Below are 17,936 nucleotides of genomic sequence, written 5' to 3' on the forward strand. Positions count from 1 at the left end.
CTGTATAGTGTGACATGATGGTCTACCTAGTGTGAACATCATGGTCTATATAGTGTAACATCATGGTTTATATAGTGTAATATCATGGTCTATATAGTCTTACAACTTTGTTTATATAGTGTAACATCATGGTCTGTATAGTGTAACATCATGGTCTATATAGTGTAACATCATGGTCTGTATAGTGTGACATGATGGTCTACCTAGAGTAAACATCATGGTCTATATAGTGTAACATCATGGTCTATATAGTGTAACATCATGGTCTGTATAGTGTGACATGATGGTCTACCTAGAGTAAACATCATGGTCTATATAGTGTAACATCATGGTCTATATAGTGTAACATCATGGTCTGTATAGTGTGACATGAAGGTCTACCTAGTGTAAACATCATGGTCTATATAGTGTAACATCATGGTCTATATAGTGTAACATCATGGTCTGTATAGTGTGACATGAAGGTCTACCTAGTGTAAACATCATGGTCTACTTTGTGTGAACATCGTTGTATATACAAGACCGATGGCGGGAGTCTGAGTTGATTAACGAAAGTATTGTGTTGAAAATGCTATTTTATACCAATCAGCAAATATTCAGAAAGCCACCTTTTAACGATTTTCTCTTAAATAAACTCAAACAAACTGTTTCAAAAACGTTCTAAACACAGTTCGTGTGGCTATCTGTTCTATTGTCTCAATGTGTTATGTCAGCATATCTTGATTGTTTAACAAACAAAACCCTATAGCTAGTCATACAAGAATCATTTGCAGCCATCTCCTCAGTTTGGTATCACGTTTGTTAACGTTTGAGATAATTGTGCTGCGATATTCTTGTGTACATTTCGTACACCAGGGACTTTCTGTGTGTTTGGTTTATGGGATTTTTTTTTATTTCCGGGTTTTCAGCAGATTGTGTGCTTCTCTTGTCATAACACTATCTCGTCATCCCAGTTTCTGCTCCGAAAAGTCCAATCCAATATTGATTGCAAATAATACACAGTGGCATTTAGAAAGTGGTCAAATGTAGCACATGTTATATTTGGGTTAACCCTTTCTTACTAAAGTACAAATGAAAGTACATTATTTCGGTTGAGTCCCACCCGGGTTTCGAACCCACACTGCCAGAGTGAGGCACCTGATCGTCAAAGCAGAAAGTCGGCAATCTAACCCACTCAGCCACCAAGGCTTCCACAAAATGAAAGTCCTTCTACTGGTAGTCTACTAAACTGGAACATGTCTATATAGATTACATACAAAACACATATAAACGAAGTACAAGTATAACGTATTGCCAACGTCAGCTGAATATATGTTATATTTATGAGGAGCTTTACGCAAGCCTTTTAACAAGAATCTGTGTCTGTGTCTGTATGTTTCGTTTGTTGTTTAACGTCAGCAATATTCCAGCTTTTTGACGGCGGTCTGTAAATAATCTAGTCTGGACGGACAATCCAGTGATTGATATCATGAGTATCGATCCAGTATCTGTCTGTGTCATCTGTATCTACATTATTCTTACTTCTGCTTTAAGTGAGTGAGTAAGTGAGTGAGTATGGTTTTACGCCGCTTTTAGCAATATTCCAGCAATATCACGGCGGGGGACACCAGAAATGGGCTTCACACATTGTACCCATGTCGGGAATAGAACCCGGGTCTTCGGCGTGACGAGCGAACGCTTTAACCACTAGGCTACCCGACCGACCCTCTAGTGTAAGTAACTTGTTAGCGTGAGACGAGCGCGATCTAAATACGAAAGTTGTTGTGTGATATGTCGATTGCATGCATACGAAAGTTGCTGTGTGATATGTCGATTGCATGCATACGAAAGTTGTGTGATTTGTAGATTGCATGCATAGGAAAGTTGTTGTGTGATATGTCGATTGCATGCATAGGAAAGTTGTTGTGTGATATGTCGATTGCATGCATACGAAAGTTGTTGTGTGATATGTCGATTGCATGCATAGGAAAGTTGTTGTGTGATATGTCGATTGCATGCATACGAAAGTTGTAATGTGATATGCTGATTGCATGCATAGGAAAGTTGTTGTGTGATATGTCGATTGCATGCATAGGAAAGTTGTTGTGTGATATGTCGATTGCATGCATACGAAAGTTGTTGTGTGATATGTCGATTGCATGCATACGAAAGTTGTAATGTGATATGCTGATTGCATGCATAGGAAAGTTGTGTGATATGTCGATTGCATGCATAGGAAAGTTGTTGTGTGATATGTCGATTGCATGCATACGAAAGTTGTAATGTGATATGCTGATTGCATGCATAGGAAAGTTGTTGTGTGATATGTCGATTGCATGCATACGAAAGTTGTTGTGTGATATGTCGATTGCATGCATAGGAAAGTTGTTGTGTGATATGTCGATTGCATGCATACGAAAGTTGTAATGTGATATGCTGATTGCATGCATAGGAAAGTTGTGTGATATGTCGATTGCATGCATAGGAAAGTTGTTGTGTGATATGTCGATTGCATGCATACGAAAGTTGTTGTGTGATATGTCGATTGCATGCATAGGAAAGTTGTTGTGTGATATGTCGATTACATGCATACGAAAGTTGTAATGTGATATGCTGATTGCATGCTTATAAGTATTGATGTATAATAAATTGATTTCCCTATGTTAATGTAATATCCATTATATTGATTTCTTAATGTTAGAGTTGTAATCCGACATATCGATTTCCTTATATCAATGCTGCTTATATGTTGTCTATGTGATTTAGTAACCCCCGCGACTGTAGATCTATATGCGGGTTTATTTGTTTCAGTATAAACACAAACGAAATAACGTTGTATATTACATCGCATGAATAGAAAAGGTGATATTTACGCCCACGTCGTTCTGTTCTTTTCTAAAGGTCTACAAGTATTTGGTATGTCATTAGTGCAAAGTGAACTCACTAGTTAAACAGCTATACAAGCGCGAGTGCTACCTCGTACACATGACCTTTTTTGCATCCGCACATTGAGTATACTTTGTGTTTGCTGAATGCCACAGTCTTTGTCAGGAAACACCCATCCATTAGAGAAACAATGAAATCAGCGGTGAATGTTTAGCTTGCTTTTAACTTGCAGTAAATGACCAGTCATACAAACATAAATACCTTGCGTGTCCATACTGGTACGAAATGGATCCCTAGCACGTGATGACCATGCTGCTAGGGTTTGTTAAGATCAAGGATGAAATAATTACTCAGTGTGAATAGTTGTAGTCGTCACGAGTAATGTATGCTTGCAGGGCTCGGCGTCGTTAATTTTTTTGAGTGGGATTGGTGTATATAACGGAGCGTTCATGTTTTAGAAACCAACACGATAAAGAAAGCAGTTCTCTTATATATCTAATGCTCATTTATTTGGAGTAAAACATCTGTGTTTATTAATGATAGAGCATATAAAACGATATCCGTTTTCATGAAATTTTATTTTATTTCTTTGCCAGCATCAAAATGACTCAAACGTCAAATTCTCTCTTTAGACTGTATATCTGAAGTCCATAAAAAGAAAAGAAAGAATCTTTAGAATTCAGAAACCTTCCACCATGGGTCGTTGTAATGTACTAACAGTGGCATAGGGTTTCGAGTGGATGGGTGAGTGAATGCTGTTTAACGCTGCAATGTGAAATATTCCTGCTTTATGCAGACGGCCTGTGTATAATCAACCAAGTCACCGAGCCTGATCATCCGATCTAATCTAGTCTCATATTTTCTGTACAGCTACATTATTTAAAAGCCAGCGGAATACAAAACAAATTTTCCATGGATTGTGTGTGTTCAAAAGACACTAAATGATGTTGGATTAAGTGAAATATTTCATAAAACATACATATGCTCTACAAACTGGCTAGTCTCAACGGTCGAACAGATACTTAAGGATCAGTTTATACAAAAGTGGAGGGAAAGTATGGGGTCGAGCCGACAGGGTATGTACTATAAACACTATAAGCAAACCCAAATTTTGAAAATTATCTGTTACCCCCTAAAGGCAACTACATGGCGATTTTAAAATGTCGTCCTTCAAACCACGACTTGCCCGATGAGACTGGCCGATGGCAGAATATACCAAGGAAAGAAAGACTTTGTCAACTCTGTGATTTACTTTCAGTAGTAGATGAGTTTCACTATCTTTTCACTACTCCAACAAAGAATTCTGTATAGTCCAAAAATATACTACTTGTGGCCAAATATTTTAAAAATCTGTAGAACTCTTTCACCCAAAAGGCTAAAAGATTTAAGGAATTTGTCCAGATATATTGTATGTCTATGTAAGTTAATTAGAGTTGACACTGATATATTTTTGTGTTTTCATATGTATAAATATATAGAGATATAGCTGTAAATGTTTCCTTGAGAATAAACTGAAACTGAAACTGACAAGCAATATAGAGTTGTACTGGTAACTATTCTAACCAAGAGGCGGTTGGATAGCCAAGTGGATAAAGCGTTCGCTCGTCACGCCGAAGGAGCGGGTTCGATTCCCCACTTGGGTACAATATGTGAAGCCTATTTCTGGTGTCCCCTGCCGTGATATTGCTGGAATATAAGCGGCGTAAAACCCTACTCACTCTTCTAACCAGGTTCTCGCGGTGTTTGACGAGGGCGAATGATTATGTCGATCCTTTATTGTCCATGTTTAGAGTTAAAAGTCAAGGTCACAGAACACGTTGCCCTTAGACATCATAAAAAAGTTTCTATACACTTAAATACTTGAGTAAGAAAGACTAAAAGTCGTGATGGACATGCGCAGATCGACACATCCGATGGCACAAGACCCATAGAGGACATTATATTTGATTCAATGCTGGTCCTGTTTCTAACGTTCAGCATTAAAAATAAGTTAGACGGGTAACCCGGGAAAGCATGTCACACTGAGGCACCTGCTCCGGAACCCGGATGAAGGACCACGTGATCTGTATCTTAGCGCGTTACGAAAGTCTCTTTTGATGTGCAAGCTGCTCTCAGCTACATGGCTATCCACTCAGACATAATCAAATCCCATTTCCGCTCAACTGGAGCTGAATGGGGACGAATTAAGCGAAGCATTTTAACAAATCTTTCTAAGATTTTGGCAGTATTAAATAATTGAGTGTCGGTCTCCGCTAGTATGATAGGTCACTCATTATAGCCTCAGTAATAGAGGCTAAATGTCACATTAAAGCCTTCGGCGCCATTCTCGCCGTACACTGACGGAGCATTCAACTTGACGCAAAAGGTCTTAATTTTTGAGGGACAGAAAGGAAAGGCAAATTGATGGAATATTCGGCGTTGGGATCCTTGAATGACGGCATCCTCCTGAAACAGTTACCATTGATTCCAGAGCCTTCTTAACACACATCTTCAGCCATACAACGGCACCAGCATCCAAGACCGCTATCGATCTGGACTGGTTTATGTTTTCTGGCGTATGGTTCTTCTGTTCGCGAATTAACACGACGTCGAATTACGTAACGTGATCCAAAATATGCATTAGCGGGACATCCTGTCTTTCTCATTAACTTCCCTACACATAAAGTTTCTAGTATTACAAAGGGAAAGGGGCACCTTGCATCCCAAGCGCGGTTGACTTTGCTTTCCTCTTATGAAGCTGATTTATCTCCGCATGTTATCATAAAGGTAACGTTTATCGACTTTCGTTATGAGTTTACGCAATGGACGCTAGACAATGATGATAAAGAATATATATTTCTATATGTTTGGCGGTATTGTATTGCCTGCGAATGTTAAACGAATACTCGTTTAGTTTGACGTTGTAGTTGGCTTGGCGTCGCCATCCACGACCATGGAAGTGCCTATATCTGTTAACTAGATTTACATCTATAGATTCGTTTTTGTAGTAATGTTCTCTGGTAAATACCTTAATGTAGAATTGTAACCTTGTCCTAAGAAGTAAATATATTGGACATGTCGTACATCTGGAGTTCTGTCTTTGAAGCACTGGAACTTTTATGAACAGGTGTTTCAGTTAGATATATAGTCGACGTGCCGTTTCAATGTGTGTATGTGCATATGGCTTTTGTCTAAAAATGAAATTGTTGACACACCCTTACATCAGTGACCCGTGACGATCCGGGCTCGAATAGGTCTTCAACAACCCATGCTTGCCGTAAAAGGCGACTGTGCTTGTCGTAAGAGGCGACTAACGGGATCGGGTGGTCAGGCTCGCTGACTTGGTTGATACATGTCATCGTAACCCAATTGCGTGGATCGATGCTCATTATGTCAATGACTGGATTGTCTGGTCCAGACTCGAGTATTTACAGACCGCTGTATATATCTGGAATATTGCTGCGTGCGGCGTTAAACAACAAACAAACAAACTTACATCAGTGACCATATATATGTTCATCATTCTGGAGTTGTGGCCTGTCTGTCTGAATAGGAGAAGGAGGAGGTTTATTCGGTATCAAAGGTCACATAGCTGAGAGTACAATAAATGAGACAACACTTTTTCACATGAACAGGTCGGACAAATGTTATTCTACTCTGAGTAAAAATATTTAGGTAACATTATACAGGCACATTTACTTTCAAATGTATAGCAATATGTTTATATGGATACATGTGACAGTAACTAGGAATGTACACTCTTCCGTTTCCTTGTTACATAGACACACTAAAAGGAAACGGTATTCATTTTAATTTCAATTTATATCATGATTACATGTATTGCGCTTAAGTAAAATAATATTGATTTATTACAAGTAAATGGTTGAATATTCAGCTTGTGTTTCGGACATCGGAATGTATAAACTATGTCAGTGAGATCTATTTTGGACATAACCCCCGAAATATGTTCCTCTATCTGAATATTACCCTTTGTAAATGTACAGCAACCATTATTGCATAACAAAACAAATCTGAATATTGAATTCCAATCCTTGTTTGACAACGTAACACTGTGCCATACCTAGACGGTTAATCCAACTCGTAACATTCGTAGGAAAGAGATTTTTAAATAACAATGATTACATTGTTCTGTTCGGTGATTAGTAAATTTTACATTGAGAAACATTGCCTAACATTAAGCCAGATGGGTAATGGATTCCAAATGGTGATATGTGATCTGTGTGTCCATCTATGGCAACATCCTGCATCTATCGTACACGCATGCAAGTATTTGCCAGTGAGGCTGAGCTAGTGAACACCAATTATTTGTTTTCCCGGCTCAGTGATTAACATAGCCCAGATAAATAGTGGGGCAGATTGTTAGTTTAGGATAGAACATAATTATATTGACCTCAAAGCAAGTGACTGTTATATTTGCTTCGAGAAACCCAACATACATGTATATATGGATCGCGTGCTTGTTTCGTGTAGTATTTCCTCTGTCACATTACATTAATCAACTTGTATTCACATTTTCCTTTTAAGCTCGCACGATGAAAAAAAACATGCACTTAGTTTCTGAAACAGCCATTAATAGATTAATAGCACGAATGTAGGCGATGTATTTGATGTGGCCGGATTGGAAACTGCAAATAAAATGAATTACAAGTGGTTTTATGCTATTGTCATGTTATCTATATAACTACATACATTCTGGGATGCTCTCAACAGCCCCCAAAGTACCCAAAAGATGTAATACATGTGTCAGGTCCCTGTGTTCATTTTGTGGCGGAGATAGATAAACCTCAGGTTTAAACATTCTCATCTAACCAGACGGACAATTGAAAGTATGCACCCACGTTTGATGGATTCTTAAAATGAAACAAATATGAAATGGTTACTTGAGTAATTGATGGTGATGTATTTGAAACGAGTTATGTAATGGATCCTAAGTTTGCAGTGTTTTTAAGCCTTGTAACCTTTTGATAACGTTTGCAATTGTTTGATCAAATCCAATTTTCAAGTACACTGTCTATACTTTTTTTTGTCCAGGTGTTTGTTGCAGCTTCCATCGCGGCCGTACCCTCAGACTTTTACAAATGTATATTGTGATGTATTTCTTAAGTCTTGGGATTTTCAACAGAGAGTAATATCTCGAAAAGCCGAAACGCTTCTGCTCTGACCATAAAGTAAAACCGTCTTAAACGAAACATCGAGACAAGGAAGTTTGGGGTAACACTATTGCTCTCTATATTTAAATGGGCAGAAAGCCACATAAAAATGTAAAAGAAAACACTGAATTTTCCTAATTGTCTTTGGGAACCTTGTTAAGCCGAAATGAAGTCCACACTTGTTGGGTCGTCTTTAAATAAAGAGACAAAACCCTTTCCATATCCAATGGGAATCTCTGCCAAAAAGTCAATTTTACGACTCCGACTATATCAAGAGCATCTGTTTATGAATCACTATCATATAGTAATGAAACTAGGTGTTCGCGAAAAGGTGAGAGTATCTTGCCCTTTTGTTGACAATCGTCACAAACACATGCAATTGTTCACCTTAAAAAAAACCCACAGAAACAAATGGTACAAGTCAAATAGGGAATTGCATCGGACAAAATTTGGGTCAAATTTAGAAATGTCCTCCACATGTCTACCATAAACCTTTCTGAAAGTTATACTGAGGCTTTGAATGTTGTAACCTTGATCGAACCACTTGTAAGCAAGAGTCGTATGACGCTCTTTGAAATCGTTGTAGAAATAGCATGTTCGATTGCATCTCAAAAGTTAAATGTTTAAAGTTAAATTAAAAGTGGAATGTAAACACCTAAGGCTGGAGCTGCTGGTATATTGCTCAGTATGAAGGGAAAGTGGACTACTGAAAAGTTGAAGTCATCCCACTTGTCATACAGTCTTCTGGAGAGTGTTTTGTCACTCTGAATCTTTATGCATAAATCTAAATATGAAACAGATGAGGAATAACACAGCCCAACTTCTGGACACGTGCACTGTTGGCCACTAAGTCGCGGCCACCTACAGTGCAACCTTCAATGGCATTTTAATCCACAAGCTCTGGCACTACTTATTCTGAGCACCGACTACATGAGATTACATTTAGCAATTTAGGTACTTGACAAATGTCGTCATCATTCACTTACTTGCAAGAGAACAACTTCCTGGAGTCTGAATGCCGTGGAATGGTTCTCCCCGGAGAGTAACCTTATACTTCCGTGTAGTGAACTTCAAGCAGGGCTACCTGTTAAATCAGGAAAGGCTCACGGGTTCTGCGAATAGTGCCATGATTGTGTCATCGTCGTGTTGTTTAAATAATGAAGTAAAGGTCTTTATTATTTTAGTGACATCTCTTCTTTAGAATAATCGTTTCTGACATGCAGCCCTGATTGTAGTTTGGTGGAATCCTCCTTCATTCTGACCCTGGTCATTCTGTGGTCACTCGTTGTTGTTACATATGCGTTGCAAGTCAGTGGATACAATCCCTATCCTCCGTAACATGTAAGGAGTCCTGTTATTTGTTTAAAGGTGATTACTTTCGAAGCAAGAACATCCATACTTACATCGTACAATACCATGATGCTGACTTAATAAAACTGAATTTTTTTAATATTGTGTAAACCTGCAAAATATGGAAAAATAAATAAACATTTTCACGTTAACGTTGCTTTAACTTATGTCAACTTTCAAAACGTTAACAGGCTAAATATGACTTCTTTGATAGGCATTTAGAAGTTGGAGTACTAAGTAAGGATAAGAATTTATGGATGAACAACTTCTTTATAACAATTAAAAGCGACGTAACGGTGTAGGTTCTTACCCCGTTATCAAGCCTTACTTAGGCTAAATATACATTAGCCGAAACAAACTTTAAGTCCAAAACGTACCTATGATACCCGAATCAAATACATCACCATCGAATAACCATATATTGTTTGTTATATTTTTAGCCACCATCAAACATGGGTGTACACTTTCCTTTGCCTGACAGTTTATCTGTAATCGCAAACATCCAATACGAGAAATACCAACATGCTGTTTTGACGTACTTCAATTTGACATTTATAAGTATATCCCCATTCAGCGCATGGTAGGGATTTCAATCATAAATGATTTGTTTGTTTGTTGTTACACGTCGAACTCAGCAATATTCCAGTTCAATCCAGTTCAGTTTATTTCTCTACATATATATATATATATATATATATATATATATATATATATATATATATATATATATATATATATATGTGTGTGTATATATACATATATATTACAATATACAAAGCAGATGATAATGGTAACAAATCTCAATAAAAAACTTAGACACTTTAACGTAATAATGTGTTCAAATGTACAATGAATCTGGACTGATGTTTGAAATTGGATATATTTTCAGGTGATAACGTTTTACGCAGTTTACACATATTTGGCCAGATATAATAATTCTTTGGGATGTAAAGAAGTCGTTGTTGGAGAAGTGCTTCCAGCTATGTGACAGCGGTCTGTAAATAATCGGACCAGACAATCAAGTAATTGATATCATGAGCATCGATCCACTCAAATAGGATCGATGACATGCATCAACCACGTCAGCGAGCCTGACCACCCGATCCCGTAAGTCGCCTCTTACGAAAAGCACAGTCGCCTTATACGGCAAGCATGGGTTGCTGAAGACCAATTCTACCCCGGATCTTCACGGGCCGGCGGAAGATGAGAATTCATGAAGAACATTGCCGACTAAGGCGTTAACCAACACTCAACCACACTCTTAGACAAAATTTTATTTGAATATAAAAGCAATTCCTGTCTTTCGTTTATTCATGGTTTACGACTTGCGGTGATTACACCAATTTTCCAGTCTGTGTCGGTGTGTAATAATTAACCCTCTAACTGCCAATATGATCCTGGTCTTAACTTCGGGTTACCTCGCCTCGTTACTCGCCGATACGCTTGTCCACAATCCTCCGCCAAATGGCCCAATGAAGGAATCGATGTCACCTAATGGAGTTTTATGACCATGGGAACTTATAAAGGGCATGGAGGACCCCTAATGTCAGCTAGTTGATCATTGATTTGACTCTGTCACGACACGATGTGGATCCCATCATACGGCAAGCATGGTACTGTTTGGTCATCCATTGTCGTTAAATACCATCATGGTTGTAAATTGTCAATTGCTTGCGAGTATCTGTGTACTTAGTTTCGAGCTTTTAGAGGGCAACAAAGCAGCGATGTTTTATGTAACAACACAGGGTCGTTGACAAGTTCCACTGATGCGTTTTAAGTTCTTTATGATTGCGTGGAGTATTTGTGAGAAGACGATACGCAGTCTTAAGCCATTACGGTCTCTGATTGCTTAATCCGACGTGGCCGCATTGTGAATACAACACCAAAAAGGAGTGGTTTCTGGATATTCTGTTAAAGTAGGCTGTTATTCAGCTAAAGCACAAATCTTTTCTTGCAATTGATTTGTATTTAAGTATTTTTTAATATATCATTTAAATATCCAAACTACCCACTGATCCATTATGACAGTTACGTCGTCTCTATGACCATGCAGTGTCTTTCTGTGGAGAGGGCATTTCGTATTCGAATGTTTCTCCATGGAAGGTGTTTATGTATGCATAATATTCCCAAATTCCAATCACAATGGGAACGTTACGGTAGATTTGTAGTGAAAGCGTGACAATTACTATAAACGGAAAACGGCTTATATTTTCGGGGACAGTTGCGTCCCTTTAGCATGACAGGATCGTATGATAGAGGGTTCGAATCGCAAATTCGCCCTGAAAATAATCTTTGTTTGTCATAACCATTCACGGGTTCGAAAAGGTCAATAGGAAAGCAAACACTAAAAAATTGAATTAGACCAACATATTACCAAAAAAATCAAAACAATACTAGGCTGAAAACAGTAGCCGAAACACTGCAAGTTTCAGATCCAAAACACAACTAGGATACCCGTATCAAATACATCACCATCGAATACCCAATCTTTGGTTTAATGTTTAGCCACCATAGATGTAGTGGTTTATATCTAGCTTAAGAAAATTTAACCGGCCAACTAGGACTTTTTCACCAAGAAATCTGTAACTTAGGAAAAACAGATTTGCAGTAAAAGTGTTCAAAATGCTTAAAAGTACAATGTATCACACTTCAAGTCGCAATAAATACTCTAAATTAGAGGGGCATGAGTACCCAGTCGTCTGAGGCGCCACTGATGTACAGAGTTGGGCACGCAAGAAACCTATGATTGTGGGGTCGAATCCCGGTTCGACCCTTTTCTGTTTCTAGGTTTGTCAGCACCATACCCGTGCTCGTGGGTTTCACAAAAGTGGTAAACGTCTAAGACCTGCATCACTTCGGGCTTTCCTCCCACATCAAGCTGACACGCCGTGATATAACCAGACTACTGTTCTAAGCGGCGTTAAACCCAACTCACTCACTCACTAACTTCGATCCATGTTTTCTTAGACAAGGATAATACAGGGAATTTGGAAAACTGTTATTTCGCTGTTTCAGACAGCCAAGATTGTCATTCAACATATCGAATCCCGAAAGGCCCGGAAGAAAGGTGCGCAGTTCGAGATATTCCTCCAGTGCGCAGGTTCCCTTGAGGGCGTGTCAAGCGCGTGCGACTTGATGAAGCAGAGTCCATTTGTGCTGGACACAGAAGTCCTGGGCGAGGCCGAGACTGAGAGTAAAGGTGAGTCCATTATGATGAACGATAAACTATTTTTCCCGGAACATACTTCCACGTCAATTATAAATTTAATATAAGATCATCGACTGATTTTACGCAGTTAACTCTTTTGTGTCGGCACTAAATTGAAACTCACCACCTTAATTATAATACATACACACGAACGATTTAGTGAGTGAGTGAGTATGGTTTTACGCCGCTTGTAGCAATATTCCAGCAATATCACGGCAGGGGACACCAGAAATCGGCTTCATACATTGTACCCATGTCGGGAATCGAACCCGGGTCTTCGGCGTGACGAGCGAACGCTTTAACCACTAGGCTATCCGACCGCCCCTCACGAACGGTTTAAAACAAGAGAATTTAGGTAACAATTTCAAACTTTTACAACACCGCCTTTCAAAAACTGACTTGGTAGGATGGGAGAATTTAGAACACTATACCAGTAATCGTAGACAACACTATACTAGTGACAGTGCATTTAGTGAAGAACATCGTCGCCCTGCGTCACACCTTTCTCATATACGAAAGCTGACACGCCCTGATAGAACTGAAATTCAACTCGAATTTAACTCACTTAACGTGTATGCTTTTGCCGCTATTATCAATACCTCACATATTGATGATCCAGTTATCCTCCTGATACAAAGGCACTGTCAATACAAACACAATTTGAATATATTGTATGACTGTAAATATATTGTTTGACAGATTCGTAATTAGACAACCGCGGGGAAACCGCTTTCCTGTAAAGTGCTTTTAGAAATGATATGTTTACTCAGTGCTTTGTTACCAAATGAATTATTTGTTATGTCATATCGCTAAATGTGATGGCATCCAATGTCCCATATAATCACGTAATGTATCTACCTCATTAGTTTATTCAAGGTGTAGCGTTACCTGTCACGGTGTGTCTCAATCTCGTTAATTACAAATATGGTTAATCGTCCGATGATCGGAACTATGAGAACGCATCGGTTTACTTTCAGAGCTGTGGTTCCCGAGGCACATATCAGAGCTGGATCAGTGTACCCATATCGTCACCAAGTTTGAACCGGAACTTGACCATCATCATCCGGTAAGGTCAGGTGGAAGGTCACATCCGGTCACGTGTATAGATAACGCGTTGCTTTTAGTTCACTAATGGTTATAACGTTGGACTTGTATGTGCGGTAAAGCAGTAATTCAAATAAAAATCAAAGTCAGTATTGTAATGAGTAGTATTACAAGGGTGACATCACTGGCCCAGTGGTTTATTACCGGTACTTCTACCTACAGGATCCGCTGATCGTGGTCCTAATTCAGATTCGTCCTAATTACCAACCTTGGTTTGTTAGCGTCATGTATATCTATGCTTGATGGTTTTACTAAAGTGTCAAGCCTACATGACTGACATCATATATTGTGATGATGTAAAAAGCGGCGTTTCATCTCACTCACTCACTCACTCGACCATTCTTACTTCCAGGGGTACACAGACCTTGAGTACAGGAAAAGGCGGAAGGAGATTGCAGACATTGCTTTTACTTATCGACAGTAAGGATAGTTGTTGGTTGAATGTGATTTCATTGGGAACTTGTCAATTTGTTCACACGCACATCCACAATCACCAAACTGGCTTACCTTTACGCGCACCTGACTGACTCGTTCACCTATTTCTGTCAAAAAATACAAAAAAATACATAAAAGTTGAAACCTTATTTAAGAAGAGGGAGATGTTTATCGTACAATAAAACACAGCAGGGAGAGTAAACCATGAGGGGCGCAAGTGTGCATAAGCTGTTCTCAGTGACCATGGACTGTTACAGTTGAAACTACACATGACTAAATAATAACGCAGGGGCATGGACTGTTTCAGTTAAAAGTACACATGACTACACAATCACGCCGAGCCTAAATAGGCCGAAGAGAAGCTACATTAAAGCATACGTAATACACTCTTCAAAAAAAGAAACGCATAGTTAAGAAATAAGGATATTTATTAAGCGGATGTAAAAGTATCTACACAGAATATGCGTGAACACAATCAAATGAAATTAGACACATTGGTCGAAAAAGCATTGTCGTCATTGTCAGCATTAATTCAGTTCAGTCATTGCACATGTGTAGCCACAAAGGGGCGTCATGGTCAGTACCTGGTCACACCACCTCTTGCAGCCGCCACTGCTCGACACCTCCTTGGCACAGATTGCACGAGTCGTCGGATTTTTTCGTGGGGAATTCTTCGCCATTCCTCCTGTAAGGCGTTGGCGAGTTGTGCTAGTGTGTGGGGACGCTGGTGGCGTTGACGGACGCGTAGATCAAGTTCGTCCCACAAATGTTCAATCGGGTTGAGTGGGGCCGAGCGTTGTCATGTTGGAACAGCTCCCTCTGGCGGCCCAAAGTTGGGGGGAGATGAGGACGCAGAATTTGGTCTATGTATCGGTTTGCTGTTAGATTGCCCTCAGCAACCACTAACTGTAATCTACCCGTGTAGGATATGGCTCCCCACACCATGACACGCCCTCCACCAAATCGGTCCACCTGTCGAACGGAGTTCGGTGCAAAACGTTCATGTCGACGTCGGTATACACGTTGTCTTCCATCCCGTCGTTGAAGAAGAAAACGTGACTCATCGCTGAACCAAACGCGTCGCCAGTTCCTGAGATCCCATGCATGTACTCTCTTGCACCACCACGACACGTCGTTGACGGTGTAGACGTCGCAAGACAGGACCAACTTTTGGTCGTCTCGCTCGAATTCCCACTTCCCTCAGACGATTTCTGATGGTTTGGTCGGAAATTCTTCGCATACCAGACACTAGTCCTGCAGTGTCCGTTGCTGTAGCAAATCGATTCCGAAGGTGATGCAACTGGATGTACCGATCCTGAGCAGGGATGGTCACTCTTGGTCTTCCACTTCTGGGATGATCTTGAGTCGAATTAGTGCGGGTATATCGATCCCATAGTCGAGATATGGTGCTTTGGTGAACGTTGAAGTGTCTTGCAACGGCAGACTTTGACTCCCCTGCTTCCAAACTTTAGCTGCAGTTAATCTTGGCATTTTCCATCTCCGTTCACGTCAGAAAATTGGTAATGAACTGATGAATTTTGTACGGTCTTTTATAGTCAGTGTCTTTATTCTTGTTTCCAACACTTTGCACGTGCATTGTGCTGCAAACTTTTTCTGAAAGCAATTTCCGTGCATCCTTTGATTTTTTGCTGATAAACGTTTACCAAAAAACATTTTGAGATGTGTTTGCGCGCAATACACAACAAACATGACATGATTAACGGGAATCAAACTTAAGAATTGACTTTATGACGATTGCCGGGAAAAAAATCGAATTGGAATTCTCAAAACACCTATGAGTCTCTTTTTTTGAAGAGTGTAGTTACAGTTATTAACATGGCGGCATTGAAAATTCCCCGCCTTTAATCCGATAAATTAATTAAATATGTCAGCGGCCTCCCGTCTAGTAATAATAATAGGTCATACATATTGCGCATATTTCCACACCTCTCAGAGGCATGCTCAAAGCGATATTATTTACCCGGTCACTGCATCAGTGTGCCCTCAAGAATCATTCTAAGCTCCCTGGGGAGAATACAACCTAAGCTGCCTACTACTACTACTACTACTACTGCTGCTCCTGCCGCTGCTGCTACTTCTACTGCTACTGATACTATTACTATTGCTGCTACTACTACTACTTCTACCACCACTACCACAATTATTACTGCTACTGCTACTACCACTATTTCTACTACTACTACTACTACTACTGCTACTACTACAGCTGCTGCTGCTGCTGCTAATGCTAATGCTACTGTGCATGGGTTTCAGAAGCCTCATTCTTACGCTTAGGAGTGAATATCGTAAAAATTATACACCATTTACACCAACATATGTCGTTTAAGAACTTAACTTCAAGGCATTTTGTTCATTTTGGCTAAGTTAGAAATGTTAATAAACTTCTGGCTGTATGAAAACGTTAATGTATGATTCGTAGCTATGTCTATTAACGATCAATTCAGATGGTAAGATCAGAGCAATACATTCCACAGCTAATATTCCCCAGCCAACATTACATGAAAACACAATCATCACCAACGTATGATGACTAACGCTTCCTCTCTCCCTCCAGCTCACAGGCGATACCCAGAGTCACATACACCGACGACGAGGTCGCTACATGGTAAGACATTTCTCTATCTGTTTGCATCGCCCTTGCTTCTAGACACAACACGATGATGCGGGAAGTACTTCCTATCTGGCGATTACCTAGTCCGGCCGAGACGTGACACGGCATGTCCAACCCCAACTGTATTCCTCCAGCCAGCATCGCCAGAAGAGGTCTTTAAGCTGGACACACATGATCCTCAGACAGGCGTTAAGAGCTGGTCAACAGTCTGTTTCCGGACATATTGACCCTTTGGCGGAGTCATCATGGCACCATCTAGTCTTTGGATGGACCCAGTGATTTTGTAATGAAGAAGACCTGTCACATGGGGACACGTTTGTGTCAGATTCTATTCGGGGATGTGTCTGTGTATCTATTACTAGGCAAAATTGTTACACAATTGTTAAACACAACTTATATATGTTGGATAATAAATGGGGTGAAACTTATTATTATGATTTAATCGTACTTTGAGGTTAGGTGTATCTAATTTATTAAGACAGCATATTGACTTAATACCTTTTAAGCTTTCAGAGAAACGTTTAGGTACAGATTATGCCTTTCTGAAACAGGATTGGCATGATTTAAATTTCTTTTGTTATTCTTTCAACTCGACGTTTGTTAACAATTCGTTTATCCTTGATAAACGAACCAAACTGTAGGGGAAAAGAACACATACACCAATATGTGATGGCGCTTACAAATGAAACAAACAAGAAATGGTTATTCGATTGTAATGTATTTGTTATTATAATTGTTTTGGACTTTCAGTTTTTAGGAGCGTGTATTCAGCCTAGTAACGTTTTGATAACGTTTGTCCTGTTTTTGGTCTTCAAGTGTATACTTTCTTTTGCCCTTCAGTTTAGTATCTGTACCAAAACTTCGTTTTGGAACAATTTCAAACAAGATGAAATGAATTTGAAATCCATATCGATCATGTCTTTTCACTCTTACTTCATTTCATCTTGAGCTCGTTTTCCTCAATAGTAACACAATCAACTTGAATACGGGTTTAAATATCAAACCATCATACGTCAATTTTGGAATATGTTCCTTAAGTTTAATGATAAGATATTAAGGCGTCTATATAAACTTTAAATGTGTTTTACTATTTTACAACGTCTGTATTAATCTATTGTAAGCAAAATAAAATAAACAAGAGACGAAACATGTGTCTCATACTTCATATCTCACTCTCCAGTATGGGTTTGAA

General features: G+C 39.4%; 1 protein-coding gene across 1 annotated transcript in view; it reads left to right on the top strand.

Annotated features, from left to right (window-relative positions):
* LOC124125606 (tyrosine 3-monooxygenase-like) overlaps positions 1 to 17,936 on the top strand; it is a 53,279-nt gene that overhangs the window by 24,974 nt on the left and 10,369 nt on the right. Inside the window, exons 3-6 of the mRNA XM_046488942.2 lie at positions 12,381 to 12,564; positions 13,551 to 13,639; positions 14,030 to 14,097; positions 16,688 to 16,738. Coding sequence (XP_046344898.1) covers positions 12,381 to 12,564; positions 13,551 to 13,639; positions 14,030 to 14,097; positions 16,688 to 16,738 — 392 coding nt within the window. The remainder of the gene's footprint in view (positions 1 to 12,380; positions 12,565 to 13,550; positions 13,640 to 14,029; positions 14,098 to 16,687; positions 16,739 to 17,936) is intronic.

Source organism: Haliotis rufescens, unplaced genomic scaffold (genome assembly GCF_023055435.1).
Source record: "Haliotis rufescens isolate VD_foot unplaced genomic scaffold, xgHalRufe1.0.p SCAF_5, whole genome shotgun sequence".
Taxonomy (NCBI): Eukaryota; Metazoa; Mollusca; class Gastropoda; order Lepetellida; family Haliotidae; genus Haliotis; species Haliotis rufescens.